The 20238-nt window shown below is 47.3% G+C and overlaps 1 protein-coding gene across 1 annotated transcript in view; it reads left to right on the top strand.

Annotated features, from left to right (window-relative positions):
* LOC115326839 overlaps positions 1-19577 on the top strand; it is a 48025-nt gene extending 28448 nt beyond the window's left edge. Inside the window, exons 7-10 of the mRNA XM_040211345.3 lie at positions 283-527; positions 8195-9013; positions 14533-14861; positions 19187-19577. Of these exons, the coding sequence (XP_040067279.1) occupies positions 283-527; positions 8195-9013; positions 14533-14861; positions 19187-19215 (1422 nt within the window). The 3' untranslated portion in view covers positions 19216-19577. The remainder of the gene's footprint in view (positions 1-282; positions 528-8194; positions 9014-14532; positions 14862-19186) is intronic.
* Positions 19578-20238: the final 661 nt, after the last annotated feature.

The raw sequence follows: 20238 nt of genomic DNA, 5'->3' as shown, positions 1-20238 counted from the left end.
GGAGGGGTCACGTGACCTTGGGGGGGTCACGTGACCTTGGGATGACCTTGGTTACGCCGACGCCGACGGCGACGGCGACGCCGACGCCGACGGCGACGCCGCTCAAGCCGGGAACGGGCCCCTAAGAGCTGCGCTCTAAAAGCGAATGCTCATCGCTACGTCCAAAAAAAAAAAAAAAACGCATGCGCCGGATATTTTATTGCGCGTATGTACGTTCCTAAGCCCAGTAGATAAAGGTGGCAGCGTGCAGAAGGACATAATTGGAATGGTGTGTGGTGACAGAGCGTCTTCGAAGAACAAGACGCGGACAGCTTGAAGGACGACCACAAGGCCTACGCCGAGCTAGGACAGGACCACGTGCGCCCGGAGCTCATTCCGGAGAAGATCCACAGGATCCCGAGAGCCAAGGCAGGCAGCGCTCAGCAGCTGAATATCGACCATGACGTGGACGCCGTCTACCAGGCCAGACAGGCGGCTGCCGTCAACGGGTATCTCAACCAGGGCTTTGAACACGACGTCGAACCACGGTGAGTCCCCGTGTTACCTGGTGCTCTGCTTGGCGTTCCTTGGTGTCAGTTTGGGTGCAGACCAGTCTTGTACGCGTTATTGAAAAAAAGTAACCGATTACAATTGCAATATTACTTCATTGAAAAATGTAACTGATTACAGGAATCAACTACCGCATCACAAAAGTAATTAAAAAATTACCAGAAAGCAATGAATTTGTTTCAAAGGTTCTTTTAAAACTTTTTATTACAAAAATAAAAGATGCATACATATGTCTAAAGTGGTTATATTCGAACAAATGATTAGAAACTGCCGAAGCCTAGTAAAGATTTTCCATTTTATAACTCCAGAGAGCGCACAAGACCTCATTCGCGGGCGCATTGAGAACTAAATAGGCCGTTGCTAATATAATTTGTGATTTCCTTTAATGACAGAGATATACATAGAAAGAGAGAGAAATAGAAGATATAAATGAACAACTACATGCTTAACTAGTAGAAACCACGATCTAGTAACCAAACAAAATTGTAGATAAGATAGCCTTATGGTCTTAGTGCGTTCTCTACAAGCACGCGCTGGTGAACTCTTCCTAGATGAAATGGCCCCCATTTCATCTAGGAAGAGTTCACCAGCGACAAAGACCCCCACCGCCCCGGTGGGGGTCTTTGTCGTGGCTGGATGCGTTCAGTGTAGAGCACAGTCGTCTATTCCGCGGCGAACGCTAATCGTAACAACACGTACACAGGAAACGAGGCTCTCTGGACGGCTCGACAATCAAAACGTCGCTGAGCTCGATGACATTCTAATCCTTCTGGTATCTTGGTATCTATGTTTAACGTTTAGGGGTTCGATAAAAGTATCCAACGTCGGTGCAACGTAGACGAGTGAGGCACGAACAGACAGGACGATCTTTACGTAAAAAAATCTCAATAATCTTAGCTCTTTCGGAACCATATAACTGATTACTCGTAATTGATTACAGAAAAATAGTGATACAAATACAGCGAACGTTATCGCAGAAAAAGATCAATGGAAGCGCAAAAAAGTTGCAATAAAAGGTAATTGATTACAGGTGATGAGTTGCTCGTAACTCGTCACGTACGTCCCATTCAAAAATTACGCCCTCTGACGGTCGATTTTTCTTTTTTTTTACACATTACATGGGGGAGTGGTACAGCCGTGTCTGTTGGTGTCTTGAGCCAAAGTTCGAGGCAAATTAGCGACCTTAAACAAATTGCTAGAGTGCCCCTTTAAAGATTTTGTGCACCCTTTGTAACAAATAGTTGTCGCTTTGTGGTTATGAGCCCACTTCGATCACACACGAAATGTGATACTTACCTGTAAAGTTCTCAATGATTATATGTTGTGGCAGGTTCATAAAAACAGGGCAAGCTCCTGAATTGATGAATGTTTATTAGTGAAAGTTACGCCGAGCCATCTTGACTTTAGTCGTCCGCGTCTGGGACAAACTGCTTCGAGGCTCATCTCTCGAAGCTCTCCACTCTTTCCACTTTAGCAGAGCCAACGCTGGAGAGGAGGAAATTACCAATCACGAGGAGCAGAGAGCTTTTTTGCGAAGAGAAACTTGTCCAACTTACATTTTCGTTTTTAACTAGAGAAGAGCGAATTGAGTCACTTCAACAACTTTGCAATAAGTACACGTAGATTGTGTACACGCTGCAAGTGTTTCTGCCGTCCGCACATCCGTCCACGTCACTTGTTGTCCAGGGGGTAGCAGCTGCGTGTGCGAGTTCCCTGATACGGAGCTGGTCGTAAATAAAACACGAATACGCTGCGGTCGGAAGTCTGACACGGATATGGGTCGTTGCGGGTCCGAATACGAGAGAGCCGGCAGCCCGAGCGTTACGATGTGTAACGCGCGAAGCAAATGCCCCCATCTTTTTCTTCTTTTTTATGGCCGCACACAGGCATATCTCGGATAAAACACGCGAGCGTTTTTGTTTTCATCCACCCGTGGAACGTGAACACCCAAGCGGTCCGGAAGGCCAGTTCTCGTTTATATTCATGCGAGGGTTTTACTTAAATCGACGCGTAACTTTAATTATACGAATATCTGTCGTCGTACTTGAATGACCGATTTTTTGAAGTATTTTTCGGCCAAAGTTGACTGCATTTCTCCATACGTATCCTATACGGATAAACGTATTTTCTGAATCAGGCTAAGGTGTTTTATGCGGTTATATTGATTGGATTTCTTAATTTAAGTCGAAGCCCCGAAACATTAGTGGAACCACTCGATGTACCTTAAGATCTGAAAGGCATTCATAAATATTCATAGGATAAAGTTTCGAGATTCAACAACCTCTTTGTCCTGAATTGGCTTTTATATATACAGCTAGGCTAACCCTGTCTCTGTAGCAACTTTTAGAGGCCCGTTCCTCTCAGCCATGGGTCGCGAGCGCGTTCGTAAAATGCGACCATGTAATGCTTGCATCGACGCTGCAGCGTTCGAACATGCACGATCCCAGGTGTCGTTTACAAGCGCGTGTCGGCATCTGTTTTTATACGCGCGGTAACAGAGCGTTGAAAAGATCGAAAGAAAAGCTTAAATAAATAAAAGTTCGTCTCGCGCTTTTAATGTCATATAAAAACGCCAAGAATGCTTTGCTTATGCGCCGAAAAAGTGAGAGAGAAGACGAGAGGAGAGGGGAAGTGAGAACGTTCAACTCTGATTGGAAGGATTAGTGGGTAGACCTAAAGCTAGCTTCCTTTGTCTCCACTGCACTCGTCGAAGGCGTTCGAATACGAGAGCCAAACGCCGGACGCTGGCGTTCCGGCTTCTAAAGCGTTCGACGAGTGAAGTGGAGGCAAAGGCTGCTTTTGTCTTTTTTGTTCTTGTCGTTTTCTTTCACGAATTTATATTTACTTCTTCCACCTTAGCGCCCTCGAGCAACGTGAAAAGGCATAATAACGGAAAACCAAAGCGCGATTAATGTATCTATCTATCTATTTTTTTTTTGTTTTTTTTTTGCCTGAGGCGTTTCTTAAACTTGAGAGCTACATGCCTATACATCTATAGGCTAAACCAGTCTCTGAACACACGCAGTTCCCATGCCGCATTTGATTTACTGCTCTGACTGCAACGCCTGACACTTATCAAAAGGGCTTCAGAGTTCGGAACGGGCTCTTCCCCAAACTCACGTCTGTCAATGAACACTTACAGGGTTGCTGCGACTCTGCCGATAAGGCATCCCACGTACACCCGCGCTGCGATACCACGGTCCTAAGGTCCTCCTTTTCGAGCCTTTCGCCCGGAAAAGACAATTGTCGACTTGCGAGCTTATCGTCCGCGCTACTCAAAGCGCTCCAAAGATTTCCCGCGAACGCCGGCAAATCTTTGGAAGCGCTTTCAGGCACATTTGTGGCAGGTCCGCATTCGTGGCAGGCGAGGGCTGGTTTTAGATAAAACTGCCGGGCCTCTAAAATCGTCAACACAATGACGGACCTTTGACGCCCGCATCCAATCGGAGCGCTCCGCGAACTTTCGGCTCCAACTTTGTGTTTGACGAGCTTAGGGCCCCTGAACAGTTTTTCACCGAAATGCATTGCTAAGCACTAAAAATATTAATAAAAAAATATTTTTTTTTACTTTGCGATGGCCCAGAGCGGACACTGCGCCTCATAAGGTCCTATCCAATGCCGCGTGTGGCTGTCACAAACTTTTGGAGGGGCGCGGTGACGCGCGGGTCGAGTAGTCACGTGACATATCCACAACTTCGGATTGGCTGGGACGGCTTGTAGCTTCCGTTGCGGTCTATCGTAAGGTGAAACAGTGTCAGTCCATGTCTTTAACTATTCCGCTCGTGACGGGACGTGTATTTGACATGGACACGGACTATACGAAGCGCGATAACAGCTATCAGAACCATATATACCTTCGGGGTTGGGAATAAGGCAGGCGTGAGTTCTTACCGCCGAATTCAGAAACCTCACTCAAACTACACTCAAACTGAAGGGCCCCTTCACTTCCTCGAGGAAGGCACGAGGGCCGGCGCTGGCCAATCGCGAGGACGGATCCGCCATCGCGATTGGCCAGCGCCGGCCCTCGCGCTTTCCTCGAGGAAGTGGAGGGACCCTTCAGTTTGAGTGTAGTTTGAGTGAGGTTTCTTAATTCGGCGGTAAATTCCTTGATCACTCAGTACTATATACCCCTTCCGAAAGTCACGTGCCGATTATTAGAATGTCGGAACCACTGTACACCCGCCGGCGATATGAAGGTGAACGCCGGATCGTCGACCGGTCGGTGCTATCAGCGCCATGAAGCGGCTGCCGTGGCGGCTCGCTTTCTTATCGCGCGCTTCGCTGAGATTAAATGCTTGGATCGAGCGCTTTTTTCAGATCTGCTGCTACTCCCCGCAGAAAGCGTGGAAATGGGATTCGGTTTCTGCATCTGTTTGTGGGCGTGGCTAACATCGTGTTAAGTGCGACGCGGTTGCTGACACATCACACAAATGAAACTATATTGTGTTGTTTTTAAAAAAGCGGAAAGTATAAGTTACTTTTTTATTTGTTCCGCAGCATTCCGGTTTAGCACATATCACAACAAAAAACTACTAAATCACACTGCCTACCGATAGCGTCTGAAATGCCCCTTCCGGAATCCTCGCGCTTTCTGCGGGGAGTAGCAGCAAAGGTGAGAACAGCGCTCGATCCAAGCGCTTAATCTTGGCGAAGCACGCGATAAGAAAGCAAGTCGCCGCAGCAGCTGCGTCATGGCGCTCATAGCATAGAGCAGTCGACGGTCCGGCGTTCACCTACATATCGCCGGCGGGTGTACAACTGACATCGTGGAAAGTGCAAGTCATTCCATAAGATAGCGAAGGTCGGGCCGCGGCCAATGCTAGGAGCCGACGAGCCAATCGAACAGTGTTGAAATTGCAACGTCACCTTTTTCTGTGGCTGTGTTTTGCCTTCTAATCCAAACAAACACACAAAGTGTGCCTTGACGTTGCGGTTTCAGTTCGCCATTGTTCAAAAGGTTTCCACAGCTGCCAACAGGGGACGGTCTTTCGAAAGGGGACTATCGAATGTTTCAACCAAGAGCGACAGTAGAAAGATTTGCGATAAGGTGCCCCAGTGCTCAGAAGCCCCCTATAGTCAGTGACAGGTTAAGGGAAACTTTTCCCGCACATTTCCGTTTTGACAGAGCGAACACTGGAGAGCAGGTCGCCTCCTCTCCGGCGTTGGCTCTGCTAAAGTGGAAAGGAGTGGGAGGAGTTTCCGCTGAAACTCGCCTCTCACCCACTATGCACGTTTGCAAGTACGGCATCAGGGCGCAGCCGTCTTGTTCGGTTGGGGTGCATTTGGGCAAGGTCATAATCCTAATATGACGCCTTAGCGAGGCTTTGTAACCGGATTATGACGCTTCCAAGGGCACCTTAACTGAGCAAGATGGAGGCGAGCTGAGAGCGCACTTGCAAACATGTATACACCAACTCATGTTTGGATGGATGGATGAACCCGGCTGAGCCCTTTGGATCGGGCGGTAGCTTGCTCCACCTAGCTATTTTGTTTTACCCTTTAAGCTTAGAATATTTAAATCTGAAAACTATATACACTACGCATTACAAAGAAAGTGAGGCTATAAAACCCCCTTGCCATCAGTTAATAAGAAAATACCTAGTTTTCTCTCGCTTTCTGCCACCATTCACTTAATCTTTGCTTGGTAATCTCTACAGTCTTGAAATCCACTCTCCCTTCGCTGTCTCTAAAACCCAATGACTTTATTCAATCTATGTTGTCGTCGGTAGGCATAGGGTGAAGCCCTTTACGGTAGAGTATCAAGCGCTCAACCGTCTCGTCCTCCTCTCCACAAGCAGTGCACACTGTATCCATTTCCTGGTACTTCGATCTGTATGCTCTGGTTCGCAGAACACCCGTCCTCGCCTCAAACAACAATGAGCTTCCCCTAGAATTGTCATAAATGCTTTCTTTGGCAATAACTGTTTTGTTTAATCTATAGCTTTTCAGAGCAGTCTTTGTCTGCATTCCCTGTAGCCACCGATCTCTTTCTGTGGCCTTAACTTTCTTCTTAACTGAGACCTGCTCTTCCGTAACTCCACTATAGCCTAAAAACTTTCCTCTTAATTTCCCAGTGCGCTGTCTCCACAAACAAACCGGAGCGCCCATAGCAGACGCCACCGGCGCCGCGCATGCGCGATGGGGGTGTGGGCAAGAAGCTCGCCGTCACCCATAAACAAACCATTGAAATGCGATGTTGTCGGCGTCGGTGTCAGTCCCCCTGCCCTTTTTGCGTTCGAATTGTTGATTCTACATCTTCCTGGCAACGTCACAAAGCCAACAGTGGCTTGTGTGACGCCGCCCAAAAAACGAGAAAAAAAAAAGAAACGGAGGTGGAATGTCCAAGAACACAGTCAGTAAAAAATTAGCACAAAGAAAGCAAAGAACGGGAAAGAAAATAATAATTTTCTTTCCCTGTAAACAAAATAACCATCACATTAAAGATGCACCTGTCTGTTGAGGCACAGGATGAGGCACAGGTTAATCAACACTAGCCACAAAATTAACAAACGCAATACACACATATATCAAGACGTTACAGATAACACAACGAGCTAAAATCAAAAGAAAACACAATCCTAGAAACGCAAACCATATTTATCCGCGTAGATGTCAAGATCAGGAAAAGAAAGCTCGTTATAAAGGTGCTGGATCCTAGACATTGGGGGGCATGGTATGGTGTATTTGGGTAAAATTGCAAAAGAAATCTACGAGTACGAAAAGGTACTTGAAAGTTCACAGATGATAAGAATGAAATACTTTCAATTCTACCACAGATGACCTTATGCAAAAACGACAAATCACGAATGGTACGCCGTTTACTTAGTTCTCGTAAGTTAAGATATTTAAGTAGTGATTCGTAACTATAATAACAACGACGATTAAAGTATCGTACGCAATTCGAACCAGACGCTCCTGGACTCTTTCAATTTCGTTGCAGTGATTCACAGAAAAGGAGTTCCACACTGCGGAACTGAATTGAAGTCTTGGTCGAACCAAGGAACAAAACAAAATGAACCAAACATCTGTAACTCGAAAACTCCCGCGTCATACGTGAAATCAGCCCCAGTACACGTAGGGAAGTACCCACCATTGAAGTGACTTGTTATTTGAATGAAAGACGGCTATCGACGATAACGCCAAAGTCACGCATGGTGGTCACACGCTGAGTCATTGTCGCATTCGGTAGCGTATATTGAAGAACAATCGGGTCGCGCCTTCTGGACAAAGAAATAACTGTTTTTTGTGTGTTAAGGAACAATAGATTAGATGAGCACCACACTGACACACGGTCCACATCCTGTTTTAGTAATAAACAATCGTCTAAGCCACGCACCGAGAAATAAATCTTGATGTCGTCTGCGAACAGTAGAATCTTAGTACTCTTGACAGCGGGAACAATATCATTTATAAAAATTAGAAAAAGGAGAGAGCCCAAATTTGAGCCCTGTGGAACGCTGACGTTCCACAGGATATTGACCGTGTGTCAGTGTGGTGCTCATCTAATCCACTGTTTAAAGGGATCATGAAACTCCAATTTGCAAAGCAGCCGTGCCAGAACGAATATAGAAGATAACAAAGCATAAAACATGCAACCATTAACTGTAAACCAATTTTTTGTTTTGTTTTCCTCCTTGGTTTGCAGATCGCCTAGATACGTAACGGACGACAGGAACTACATGAACACGAGGCCTCAGTCTCGTGGAGACCAAGACAAGCTTTCTGACACACGAAGCCGACACTTAGAAGATGGGCATCGGCGAAACCAAAGCCAAGACACACGACAGAGTCGCGACAGCACACTGGCCCTCCGCCCTGCGTCGCATTACGAGCTGCAAGACCGCCAACGAGTGCCTCTAGAGCCCTACGACCAGAGACGGCGAGAGAACCACAGCCGGGAAGCCGTCCACAAGGAGTATCCTCGCAAAGACCAGCCCAGAAGGGAAACCGCGTACCCAAACGATGACACCGCGGCTCAGATTGCGTACGAAGCGAAGCGTAGAAGCCCAGAGTACCAGGAGTACACGCCGGGAGTCAAAGAACCACGAAACGAGTACGGACGTCCTCTCCCGCTGTCCAGGACGTCCGTTGTCAACAGACAAGACTCGAGTCCCAGAAGCACCGGAGAGCCCCCGCAAGACTACAGCCCTAGGGGCCAGAGCCCGCCTGTCCAGTACGGAAACAGGCGTCCGGACTATCCGGGAACAACAGCTCAGCACGACCAGGACAGGAGGCGTCCGGAAAACGTGCAGAGTCATCAACGCGCACCGAGGACGGAGCCCAGGGAGTTTGAGTACGACAACAGGTCGAGGAGTGCTCAAGACAGTCCTCCAGGTCGAGATTTCGAGAGAAGCGAGTCGCGGCCAGGAAAGTACGCTGGCAGGGACAACTCCCGCGGCGCGTCTCTTCAGGGTTACGACTCCGATCCAGGATCAAGCCGCCAGGACGAATATAGGCGACCACGGTAAGCTGTTGTTCCGTTTCTGAACTGTCTAAACTGTAACGAAAGGTGTAGGGCACGCTTTACCTATTGCAAACCTGTAAGCAATGGAAAAGCAAATTGTACTCGGTTTTATTTTAAAGGGGTGATGAGACGATATCGGGTTGAAATGTTTATGGCTTTGCAGAAGCGTACTGGTTCTAACCTAGCCCAAGTATACTCGCACAGACCGCCACCGATTCAGGAGCTTTGTCGTGGTGAAATTGCGAGGATAAAAGGGGACTATGTTTTTAAAGTCTCGTCTTCACAAAGCTTGATGACATCACTGTGGGATCGAAACCACCCACCTGACGACAGTCGAACGTGGCTCATGGATTGGAAATCTGCGCGGGGACTGTACTTCGGCTCGTAACAATTAATGTTTCGGCGGCCATGCGGGTAGTGACTCGTGCCCAACTAGTGCCGTGATGAGAATAGCCGAACCTAGGGTGCCTCAATGTCCTTCTGTTTAGGGTGATGCCACCCTTTGTAGTACCCGATGCCGACAGCACGCGCTCACGGGTAAAATAAAAATAAATCGACGAAAACAAAATGTCGCCGTAGTACAGTCAGCGCCACGAGCGCGTGCAGGGACACGTTCTTTCACGCGCCTGTGAACAAAAAATAAAAATAAAAGTGTGAGACAAAATGGCCAGATGTCTCCACCCTAAGCATAGCGCACATGAAGGCACCCTAGCCGAACCCTAACAATGCCTGGAGCTCAGCACACGTTTCCCCCTTTGCCAATCCCAGCGCGGGGATATCATTAACGTTGGCGGCATGGGATAGACCCGTTGCTCTGGGGCAGGGGGCGCGAGCGTGTCCGGAAGACTTACGCAAGACGCGACCATGTTATGCTGGCTGCACCATCCGTGTGGCGCTGTAACGTTTGATTTTGCACGTGCCACGTTCGAATAGGGAGTATTCACTGGACGCCATATTTGTGGGTGCTGCTTAGAGCGCATGCTCAGAAGGAGCTCACATCAATAGGCTCTAAGACCGGCACTCTTGATGGTGCGGGTTGACGTTGCAAAAGAACTGTGCAAGCTCGCCGTCAGCACGCCCTCAGCATTCGCGCACACAGCTATGGCCGCCAGTGAATACTCCCATACAAGCATCTTTTAGCATCTGTAAATGCGGGGTAACAAAACGCCTAAAAAAATAATTATGCAGCTCGCGGCCGCAGCGTCCAATTAAACATTCCTTTCATCTTTGCTCTCTTTCATAGCTTCCGCGAGCACGTGTTTCACTTTACGTGATAAAGAAGCCGAAGATACTCGCAAAAGCACGTCCTCCTGAACGATGCTCGCACTGCACGAGCGCGCGTGCTTGGCATGGACGCTGAAAGCTCGCAGCTCGCTATTGTGGCTCTTGCTGCGCTGGCACTTAAAATGAAACAGAGTATAAGAAACTGCAGTGGGGACGCGTATTGACGCATGTTCGAAACGCGAGCCAAATATTCTATTTTGCTTGCCTGGAGCGCTGTTCAAAACTTGAGAGAGTATTCACTGGCGGCCATATCCGTGTGCGCTGCTGCTGAGCGCGTGCTGACGGCGAGCTTCCGCAGTCCCTTTGGAGCGTGCATTTAGCACCATCAAGGTTGCCGGTCTTAGCAGGCTATCAATGTGAGCTCGTTCTGAGCATGCGCTCTAAACATTACCCACAAATATGGCGTCTAGTGAATACCTCCTATAGGCACCAGGTCACGTGGCCACTTGCTCTCGCTCCGAGTTGAGGGGATGAACGATGCTCCTATTTATCGAATTGTATTGGCGGCTGCCATTGCCTGGAAAGATAAACTAAGGCAAGTTTATTCACTTATTGACGTTGGGAAGTGATTCTGAGTACAATTAAGCAAAAATAGAAAAAATCGTTTCATGACCCCTTTGTTAGCATAGCAGAAGCCACAAGCGCGGGCTCCGGGCTTTCAGCGTCCCTGCCAAGCATGCGCTCGTGCAATGCAAGCATCGTTTAGGCACCGCCTCCGATATAAGTTACACTGTCCCTGTGGACTCCGAACAGTGGCAAGCGGAAGGAAGACATGCAAATAGTACGTTTGGCTGCCGTGCGGTGGAGTCAGGGAAGCGTTCGCCAAACTGGGCGGGCGGTGAAGCCCAACGCAAGCTGCCAAGCAACTGGCCAACCATCAACTGGCAAACCTCGTTTCGTCTCCACTTCGCGTAAGCTCCTCGGATTCGCTGAGGTGCTTGACTCTTCTGCAGAAAGATGCTCGGAAATGCTGGACTAGCAGCCATTTACTGAAGATAAACCTCTTCCTCTTCCACACCCATTAGTTCCGAGATATGAAACTAATGGGTGTGGAATACGATCTTCAGCAAATGGTTGTTAGTCCAGCAGTGTGCTTGTCTTCTTTTTTTCTCTCTCTCTCTCTCTCTTCGTGTATCTTCCTACGTTTAGCTGGCATCTTTCAGAAGCATGAATCATCAACTAGCTCAGTATCAATGAAAAAACGGTTAAAGTGCACGCGAGCTGGTGTAAGTTATACATGAGGATTGAAACCTTAGACTGTGGTTCGAAAAACGGAAACTCGTAAAGTGGGAAGAAAAAGGGACAGACAACGTCTCAAACTCAGTATTGTTTACGGTTCGGTGTATTGTGATTCTGGTATATTGCTTGCAGTTCGGTGATCAACCGTCATGGTGGTGGCGACGTCCGGGGGTGGTGTATATAGAAGGTTAACGCCCTTCATTTCTGTGAAAGCTTTACACGATAGGATAGAAGCGCCGAAGGACAGGGGCAATGGGAAGGTAACGACAACACGGAGCGCTCCGTGTTATCGTTATCTTCTTCACTTTTTCCCAGACCTTCCGCGCTTCTATCCAGTAATGAACCAACTAACCCAACGGAACATTTTGAAGCTTTAGACGAACAGAGGAATTGTAGTTCAATCACCATAAGATGTTGCGAAACAAGGATCTATGCTTCTCTTCTGTAATTCTATACTATGTTATAAAAAAAAAAAAAAAATGTCCCGAAGAAAACTGGAAGCTTCCTTTCGTTTGTATAATTGGAAGTTCAATCTTCCCGAATCCTCTGAACGGCAGTCGAAGAGTCCACACTATGGAACGAAAGCTAGACGTGTTCGAAGACCTGGTCCCCGAAGAAGCTCGGTCTCTTTCCAAAGCTTCAGTTACCGTTGTAATGCCTTTCAAATGACTCCTGTTCTAGAGTACCTCCTACCTATGGTACTTCTGTGTTGCGTTTTTGTTTTGTTTTGTTTTTTTGCTGCTTAACAATAAATTCCTTACGAAAGTCTGCCCTCTGGAAGATGTGGAACCCCTGCACAATGGCGGACACAGATAACACATCACAGACGACGGTACGAGACGATGGATGCAAACACGCACTGACAAAAACGCCACGTCACGGCGCTGGTTGTCTGTCAGTGCGTAGGTTATCATTGGCAAACCCAGACGTAAGGTAATTCAACTGCACTACTTTTTTAAAATAATTTAGGAAGTTTCAATTATTTTTTTATTTCAGTAATTAATAGCCTACTTTAACTGCATTTCCCGAGTAATTTCTGCTAATGTCACAAAGTACATTCTACATTAGTAGTTTTTTTAATTATCAACAAACATTTAGCACTATAAAAAAAAAAGGATATCGGAAGGGCAGCTGGTATTCGCAAAGGATGGATAGATCTAAAGCCAAGGCAATCCAAAGGGAAAAGTGTCTTTTCAGAACCCCAAAGACAGTTAAAACCGGACTCCAACCGGCGGGCACGCATTGCTAAAAAAAAAAAAAAAAAAAGGGGGCTTGTCTCTCCCCGTAGACATCTCTCCCCAATTACACGCATCATACATCCTCACCCAAAGAAGGCAACAAAATGCAGCAACGGCTATGAAGCTGGTGCGCACGGTGCTGTTCGATTTTGCGCTATACAATAGACATCTCCATTGTTTTGTGCTGTACTTAAAAAATCGCGCTCGATTTCTTTTTTAGTTGAGTTTGAGGTTTTTGTTTTCCTGTAGGGAAAACTGGAGAGACGGGATGGACTGAGGGCTTCTTTTAGAGAAGCAGTGTTCGAGAAAAATATTAGTGGTGGCGAGGAAAGAGGGGAAGCCGGAGGGAACAAGCCGGTAGCTGCGCGGGAGAGCCAAGTGATATATTTAGGTTGGCCTTGCGCGCCCAGAATTAAGAATATGCAAGTCTTCCAGGCTTCGACTTTTACAAAAAGGAAATAACAAACAATCAAGCAGAGTGCCTGCAAAACCAAAGTCATACAGAGCAAAACCTCAAAGTAGAAACGAGAAACATCCACAGCGTACGCCCCCCCCCCCCCAAAAAAAACAACAAAAAAACACATTGTTTGTCATACAACAAACAAAACACACACCTACACAAAAGAACAAAGGCATGCGAAGCAGAACCTACTGACAAAGTAACTTCGAAAGCAATGCAGAGCGCAAAGTATTGTTTCTTTTGTTTTGTGAAGAGAAAAAAGAAACTCGCGTTTTGAACAACATACCAAAGCCCGTTGGAAATTTTTATATTGTTGTCTCGCGACCTAAGCGCTTACATTTCTTCTAGAATTTACAATATTTGTTATTTCGTCAATGAAGACTGATGTTAGAACGTGTTGCAGAAATCAATAATGCTCGCAAAGTCTTGCAACTCCACAAGCTTCTGGAGCGATTCGTGGTCGTGTGTACGTACAGTCGGGTTCATTGTCAGGCCAAAGGTTCAGCTTCACAAATGGTATTGATGTGAGCGAGCACTTGTGATCAAGGACGCGCGGCCATGAAACGAATTTTGGGTTGGGATGAATGGTTTTAAATTGGGACTTTACTAATCGCATATCGTTTAGTTGGCCAAAAGAAAGAGGCTAGAAAGTCAAAAGCCAGCTTTTCGGTACGAACATTTGAAAATATAGCGGACTATTTTGTACCATCTTTCCTTCGAAAGCTCTCCGCCTTTTCACTATGATACATCCGCGGTTCCCCATGCGCGTCACCGGCGCCAACCTGACGTCAGCCGAGCCCATCTCACGCATTGGACACGAGAACTGCGTCACTCGGACGTATGCGCTCGTCAACAATCAATCCGTCGACAAATATTCGGATTCGTGTTCGTGGCCAATGAGTGCCCTGGCGGAACTTATCGTCACTGGGGAATGACAAGTTCTATGGTGTACATAAAAAGCACGGTGGAAGCTAGGAGTCATCGCACCGGAATATTGTAATTTCTGTTCGCCTTATCACGAACCGCAGCAAACGGTCCGAAAATGCCATCAAAACCAATCTAATGACGCGTGAGTATGCCGTGACTTTCGAGAAGGGCGCAACGGCAACCGGGGAACGTAGTCACGTGTTACGATCGCAGCGTTAGATTGGCTGGAATGGCTCAGGCTGCGGTCCATCGTAACGTGAAACAAAGTATAGAGTCGCCCAGGCACCGAATCTCACGTTCCTAGAACTCAAACCCGTGCATGTAGGGAACGACACTTCCAACGTCCCATGTTCGCGCCCGCGGTCTCACAGGTCGGTGTCCCCGCAATCGCTCAGCCCGGGCCACTACCTCCGCAACGGTACGGGCAACCGCAAGCCGCGGCCCGTGTCCGCCTACAACGCCCGAGACAGCGGCCGCTTCGACTACGGACCGGGTCCCCTGGGCTACGAGGTCTCGTCGCCGAACCAGCGAGCCCGGAGCCCCGTGGCGGACGACGAAGGGTCGATGAGCCTGAGGCGCGATGACAGCATCGTCAGGCAGATCTCCCCTCGTTACGACTCCAACATCGGCGGGGGACTGAGGACCGGCCCACCGCCCGTCGGAGGCGTCCCCGCCATTGGGCCTGCCAGCATCCGACGAGGTGACGTTCTGAACTTGGACAGGTCTTGAGGCCTCGGCTAGACCAACGCCACCTAGAATAATCAGGGCCTGCGAACATCCTCCCCTTCCCCTATGAAACGTCGTCACAGCCGCATGGTGCTGACTCATCAATTGGACCCGAGCTTGGTACCGAGCGTCTTTAGACGCGTTCATTGGACACGAGGTCATGCCGAACGCTGACGTCGTACTCGTGTCCAATCAGCGTCGTCGCTCGATCTCACTCTGCTGACGGCAAAATTCTAGTGCACAGGCTTTGGTTACTCTAAGATGTGATATTCGGCTATAGACCCGCCGTATGGATGTGTCAACTAATCACACAAATTAAACATATAGCGCAGCTCAGCTACACCTAATAAGCGTGATTATCGAGCCTTTCCCGATAGCGAAGTCTGCAGATCCCTTTAAGTTTCAAACTAAAATGGCAGAAAGATCCATTGGTGGATTCGTGAAGAATGCGTTAGCATGACCCGTAGCCTCCTTCACGACCCTTGGGAAGGGCCACACATCCCCCTTTGGGAATCGCTAACGCTGCCCCTTCACTTTTCTATTTTGGCTTTCTCTTTTCCTTCCTCTATTTTTGCTGCCTCTTTTTGGCCTCGTTATGGGGTCAGTGTTATCGTTTCCCAAAGAAGGACGTGTGTGGCGTTTCCCAAGGGCCATGCTAGCGTATCCCCCAAGAATGCACCAATGGATCTCCCTGTCATTTTTTTCACCCCTTTTCTGTACTCTGCCTGTCAGAATCCGTAGATGTCCTTGGATGCGGTGGTCCATACTACTCGTGGAAAGAACCACATTCATACCACTCGTGAAAGGGACCGCATCCATATCACTTGTGGAGGGAACCAAAATCATCGTTTTAACTACACACAGATAACGGTCCACGCACCGCTACTACGGAAACACAGCGAAGAACAACCGGCGACGACAGAGCGGCAACTGAGCACGCCCGCATTCCACCTTGCCGCGGCGCGTCCTACTAGCTGGCTCCGTGCCAACTGTGCACGTGACTGGCGAAAACGAAAGGGCTCGTTTTGACGAAAACCCGGTGGTGTCTGTCAGTATGTCAGCACCGGAGAGAGAGAGAGAGGTTGACGCGTGCTGACGTCAGCGGTTCGGGCGAATGGGAGCGTCCCACGCGTCACCCTCTCCACTTGCTTCTCCCCCTCTTCCCGACGCTGACAAACGAAAGACACCGCCGGGTTTTTGTCAAAACACACGTTCTTATGCAAACACACAAAAAAAACTACGGCTACACGCAATTGGTCAGGATGTCGTAGTCTATCATGTAAACTAACCAGTTTTATTTTGAAAATTTTATTGCAATATGTATGCTCTCAGATCAGCATTTACTAAGTACTGTATTCTCCGGTCTATAGCCCGCGGACAATACAGGAGTTTTGATTTTCAGTATTGCTCATTATGACAATACGTGGCGGATTTCGTTAATGAAAGAGTATGTTAATGATTAGTAACTTATAATACCAGCTTCTTTGTGACTTAAGAAAGCAGATATTTGTCAAGGTGAACCGTGTATGAGAAGATTTTCGTGTCGACTAAGCACCAGGTGCGGAATATGCACGGCGTGCGGACTATACACCGGCTGCGGACTACAGCCCGGAAAACACGTTATTTTTTTACATTTCTTTTTTTTTTTTTTTTTTTTTTATTTTGTTCAAATACTGAACGTGCTTTACACTCCTCCTTGGAGGAGTGTTCTGCCCCAACACGAGGCTGTGGTGCGGCGAAGCGACATACGCAGAATCGCGATTTCCGCTCCGTGGGCGTAGCTTCTTTGCAGCACTCCTGCGTGCTGGGAGAAGCGCACTCAATGGAGGTAATTAAACAGCCCGAACAGACCACGAACAATGAGGAATGCCGCGACCGTCCGAGTACCGAGTCGTGTTCGACGCGAAGTTCAACAGCATCGTATGTTATCTGAAGCAATAGCCGAACGTTCCGAAAATTCACTGAAGCTTAATGTAACAATCCGGTAATGCAGCAACGTCTGGACTGTGTGTCTGCATTGAAAACTGGAGCGAACTTTTGGCACAATAGGGACGCAAGTTCCTTACGTTTCGATTAAATATAGCTATAGCTGTGCCATCTGCACTTTGGTGCAGATGGCGCAGCAATCACATCAATGGAATCGGCAAATAGTGTTGAGGCTTTCGTAAAGTTGAAATACTTGTGACAATACTACAAGCAACCCTTCCTCGTAGATAGTGAGTAGATTTGATATACTGGATAGATAAGCCTTCAGTTTAGTTGCATATCTAAAATGGGTTTCAGGGCCACCCGATGGATGGCACCAGTGTGCGCTCTTGTCCAGAGCCGTGTATCGGGAGAGTTTGGCAGTTTGTGTTCTCGCCGCCGTAACGCCCCCCTCCCAAGTGAGCCAATCAGCCTCCAGCGCAGGGTGAGAGGCGCGAGCGGCGCGTGAGCTCCCGACCAGGGTGTAAGATAGACAGGTGGGGAAACGAGAGCCAAATGAGCGACCGGATTGTGTCCCTCTCGGTTTTCTCTTTTTCTGTGGCGCCATCTATGTGGAGCTCCGCGAACTCTCACTCCGGGTGGGCGACCGGTGGCGACCGGCTAAACTGACCGAGATGGTTTCTCGTGAAATTTTATTGGAGGACTTTTGGGCTCTCGGTTTATTTTGCGCGCTCTCCCATAAATTTACATGCAAATCCGATTCCGATGTTTTTCCTGTCGCCGCAGCGCCATCTGTCGCAAATCGGTGGTACCCGCAAGCAGACGAGTACACAATCCGGTCACGGCGCTGTGCTAGGCTTCTACGGGCCGTTTCCCCACCTGTCTATCTTACACCCTGCTCCCGACTGCTCGCAGCTGTGCGGGGAGGGCCTCCATTTTCATTCATTCGACTGGTGGAATGCATGGGACCGACATCCAAATTTCGCTTCTTTCCTTTTATTTCACTGGCTCTGGCAGGAAAATGATATAGTGTTATTCCTCTGTGGGTTAAAAAAGCTAAAGAATGAAGTTTTTTCGACGTTTGAGCGCAAAGTTTTATTCGGGCGAAAAAGAAGTCGGCCCATAGCAGACGACACATAGCCTCAACAGCGCTCTGCGCCGAAAGCGTGTTGCGTCAAAATGGCGGTCGTTTCCTCTTTGCTCCCTCCTTCCTCTCTCACTCCTTCGGCACTCTCCCCCTTTCTTCACTTTTCTCCTCTCCAGCCTCTTCGTCGCCACGCCTTACTGGCCAGACTCTCCCAAATATACGGTTCTGCTCTCGTCGTAAAGTGTGCTCTTGCAACACAGCCGGTCACGCTCAAACGCAAACGTATAGACCGGCCTTCACTCACATTGCTTTACTGTTGGAAACGACGTGCAATCTTTCTGGATTGTGCAGTCCGCGCGCACTCGGCATACCCGAGATCACTATCAAGGCACAAACCACAGAACTACACCGAGGTTCTAACGAAACAGCGACTTTCATTTTGTCGTGCCTTCCGCGTTACCTTTAGGTTCCAAACAATCACTCAATCGTCTTTTATTGTGACCCGAGATAGCTGGTAGACCTCAATAAGGGTGCACATACACGTGGCAAAAACAAATATATATATATATATATATACTGTAAAACCCTTAATGTTCGCCAGCCCTCAATTTTCGCGAACTTCACGAATTGCAGAATTCGCGAACTTTAACGGCGCGCGAAAATTTCGGTCCTCAAGATTTTCAATGCAAGCGTCTGGAATTCGCGAAATTTAGTGGTCGCGATTATGTCATCTGTGACCGATTCGCGAAAAATAGGGGCCGCGAAAATAAAGGGTTTTACAGTATATAACTAGCATGGAAACATGAGAAGTACCCTTAAATTTCAATTAAGAAGTCTACGTCGGAGTTATTGTGTTGTGTACAGTCCTCGTCAAACTTATACGGAACACTTGTGGAATGTAGAATGCAGAAAAAAGATAAAATATCAGAGAACTACCCATATTTATGTGAACTGAAGGTATGCTAAGGATATAGTGGGAAACAAAGAGAAATAGCTTAGGGCTAGCGCGAGCTGTGCACGCACACATAGAAAAAAAATAAAATAGAACAAGCCAAAAGGAGGCTTAGCATCTGTTCCAGATAAGTTTGCTGAGCACTGTACATAAGCTGCATGCGTGTCAGTGGAGGGCCAGGTTCTCAGTAAAAAGAATCTTAAAAGAATTTGCGGATCTATTTTGTCGTTAGGGAGCATGGAATTAGATTCCACTTAGCAACAGGAGAGAGTCTATTGGGCAGTTATTGATTCATAATCCGGACGTTGCGACTTTGATCCCACTCTCGTTTCAGTACCACCGAGGAACCTGCAGTACTACTAACTCCATAGGGACCTGCAGATCCTGCTGGGTGGAGTAAGACTACTGCTGTCCGGGCTTCTTTTCCAATTTGCCGAGGTTGGGCTTCCCGCGTTTTGACAAGATGGGTTCAGTACCAGTAATCAGCTCGTCTATCTCGAATGAGCTTTGCATGCTGTTGTTTAGACATGATACTTTGACTAGTTTTACTAACCAGATTTGTGAGGGAGAACAAGTATCAGCTGCTCTGCCTTCAAGTTGATGTTCTGGACTTCAAAGTTTTTAACCACTAAAAGATGTAAAAGAAAAAAATGCTGTTTTAAATAAGGCAATTTGAAATGTTTCAGTTTTTGTTGGAAATAAAGCTGGGAAAATTTTACAAAAAATATGTTTAATATTATGAAGTCAGATACATGCAAGATTAAAAGGCTAATTGGAATGATTATGCCATTATGAACAGTCTGTAATAAAATTCAACTAGTTGGCAAGCAAACTCTGCATGCACTGGTATAGTAACATATGCACGGAAAAATTGCATGGTGTACTGAATGAAGATGTTTGATGGCTAGTGTTTGAATATGTTCAAGGAACATATTCAACAATCAAGTTCCTTTTTTGCTGCTCTTGCAGTCTTTCGTTCATGATACTGTTTTTGTACGGGAAGTTGCATGTTGCCAGACAAAGAGAAATTCTACCAATCTTGATGGACTTCCCTGTCTGGCAATGCTGCCCCCTTGCTTCATACTCAGTATTTTAAGGCTCGTGGAACATACCGCCAAAATTGGCGGAATCCCGCACCAGTCTGGTAATATTGTGTGAGGCTGCACTGATCTGGAGGTAAAGATCTACTTTAATGTTTGTTTGGCAGAAATGAGCGAAATCTAGTTTTGTGCATGCTTATATCTATTTTCAGGCATAGCAAGGTTTAAAAGCTCGCAATATTGACTACCTGATTCATTCTAATTATTTTCTTTGGGAGATCAGAGGTAGCAAGTTGATTTAGTTAAGGAATTAGAAAAATACAAATAAAAATAAACACGAATTACC

This window comes from Ixodes scapularis, unplaced genomic scaffold, assembly GCF_016920785.2.
Source record: "Ixodes scapularis isolate PalLabHiFi unplaced genomic scaffold, ASM1692078v2 PGA_scaffold13__105_contigs__length_92229423, whole genome shotgun sequence".
Lineage (NCBI taxonomy): Eukaryota > Metazoa > Arthropoda > Arachnida > Ixodida > Ixodidae > Ixodes > Ixodes scapularis.
Note: the sequence above shows the minus strand (reverse complement) of the source record. Positions and strands in the feature narration are given on the sequence as shown.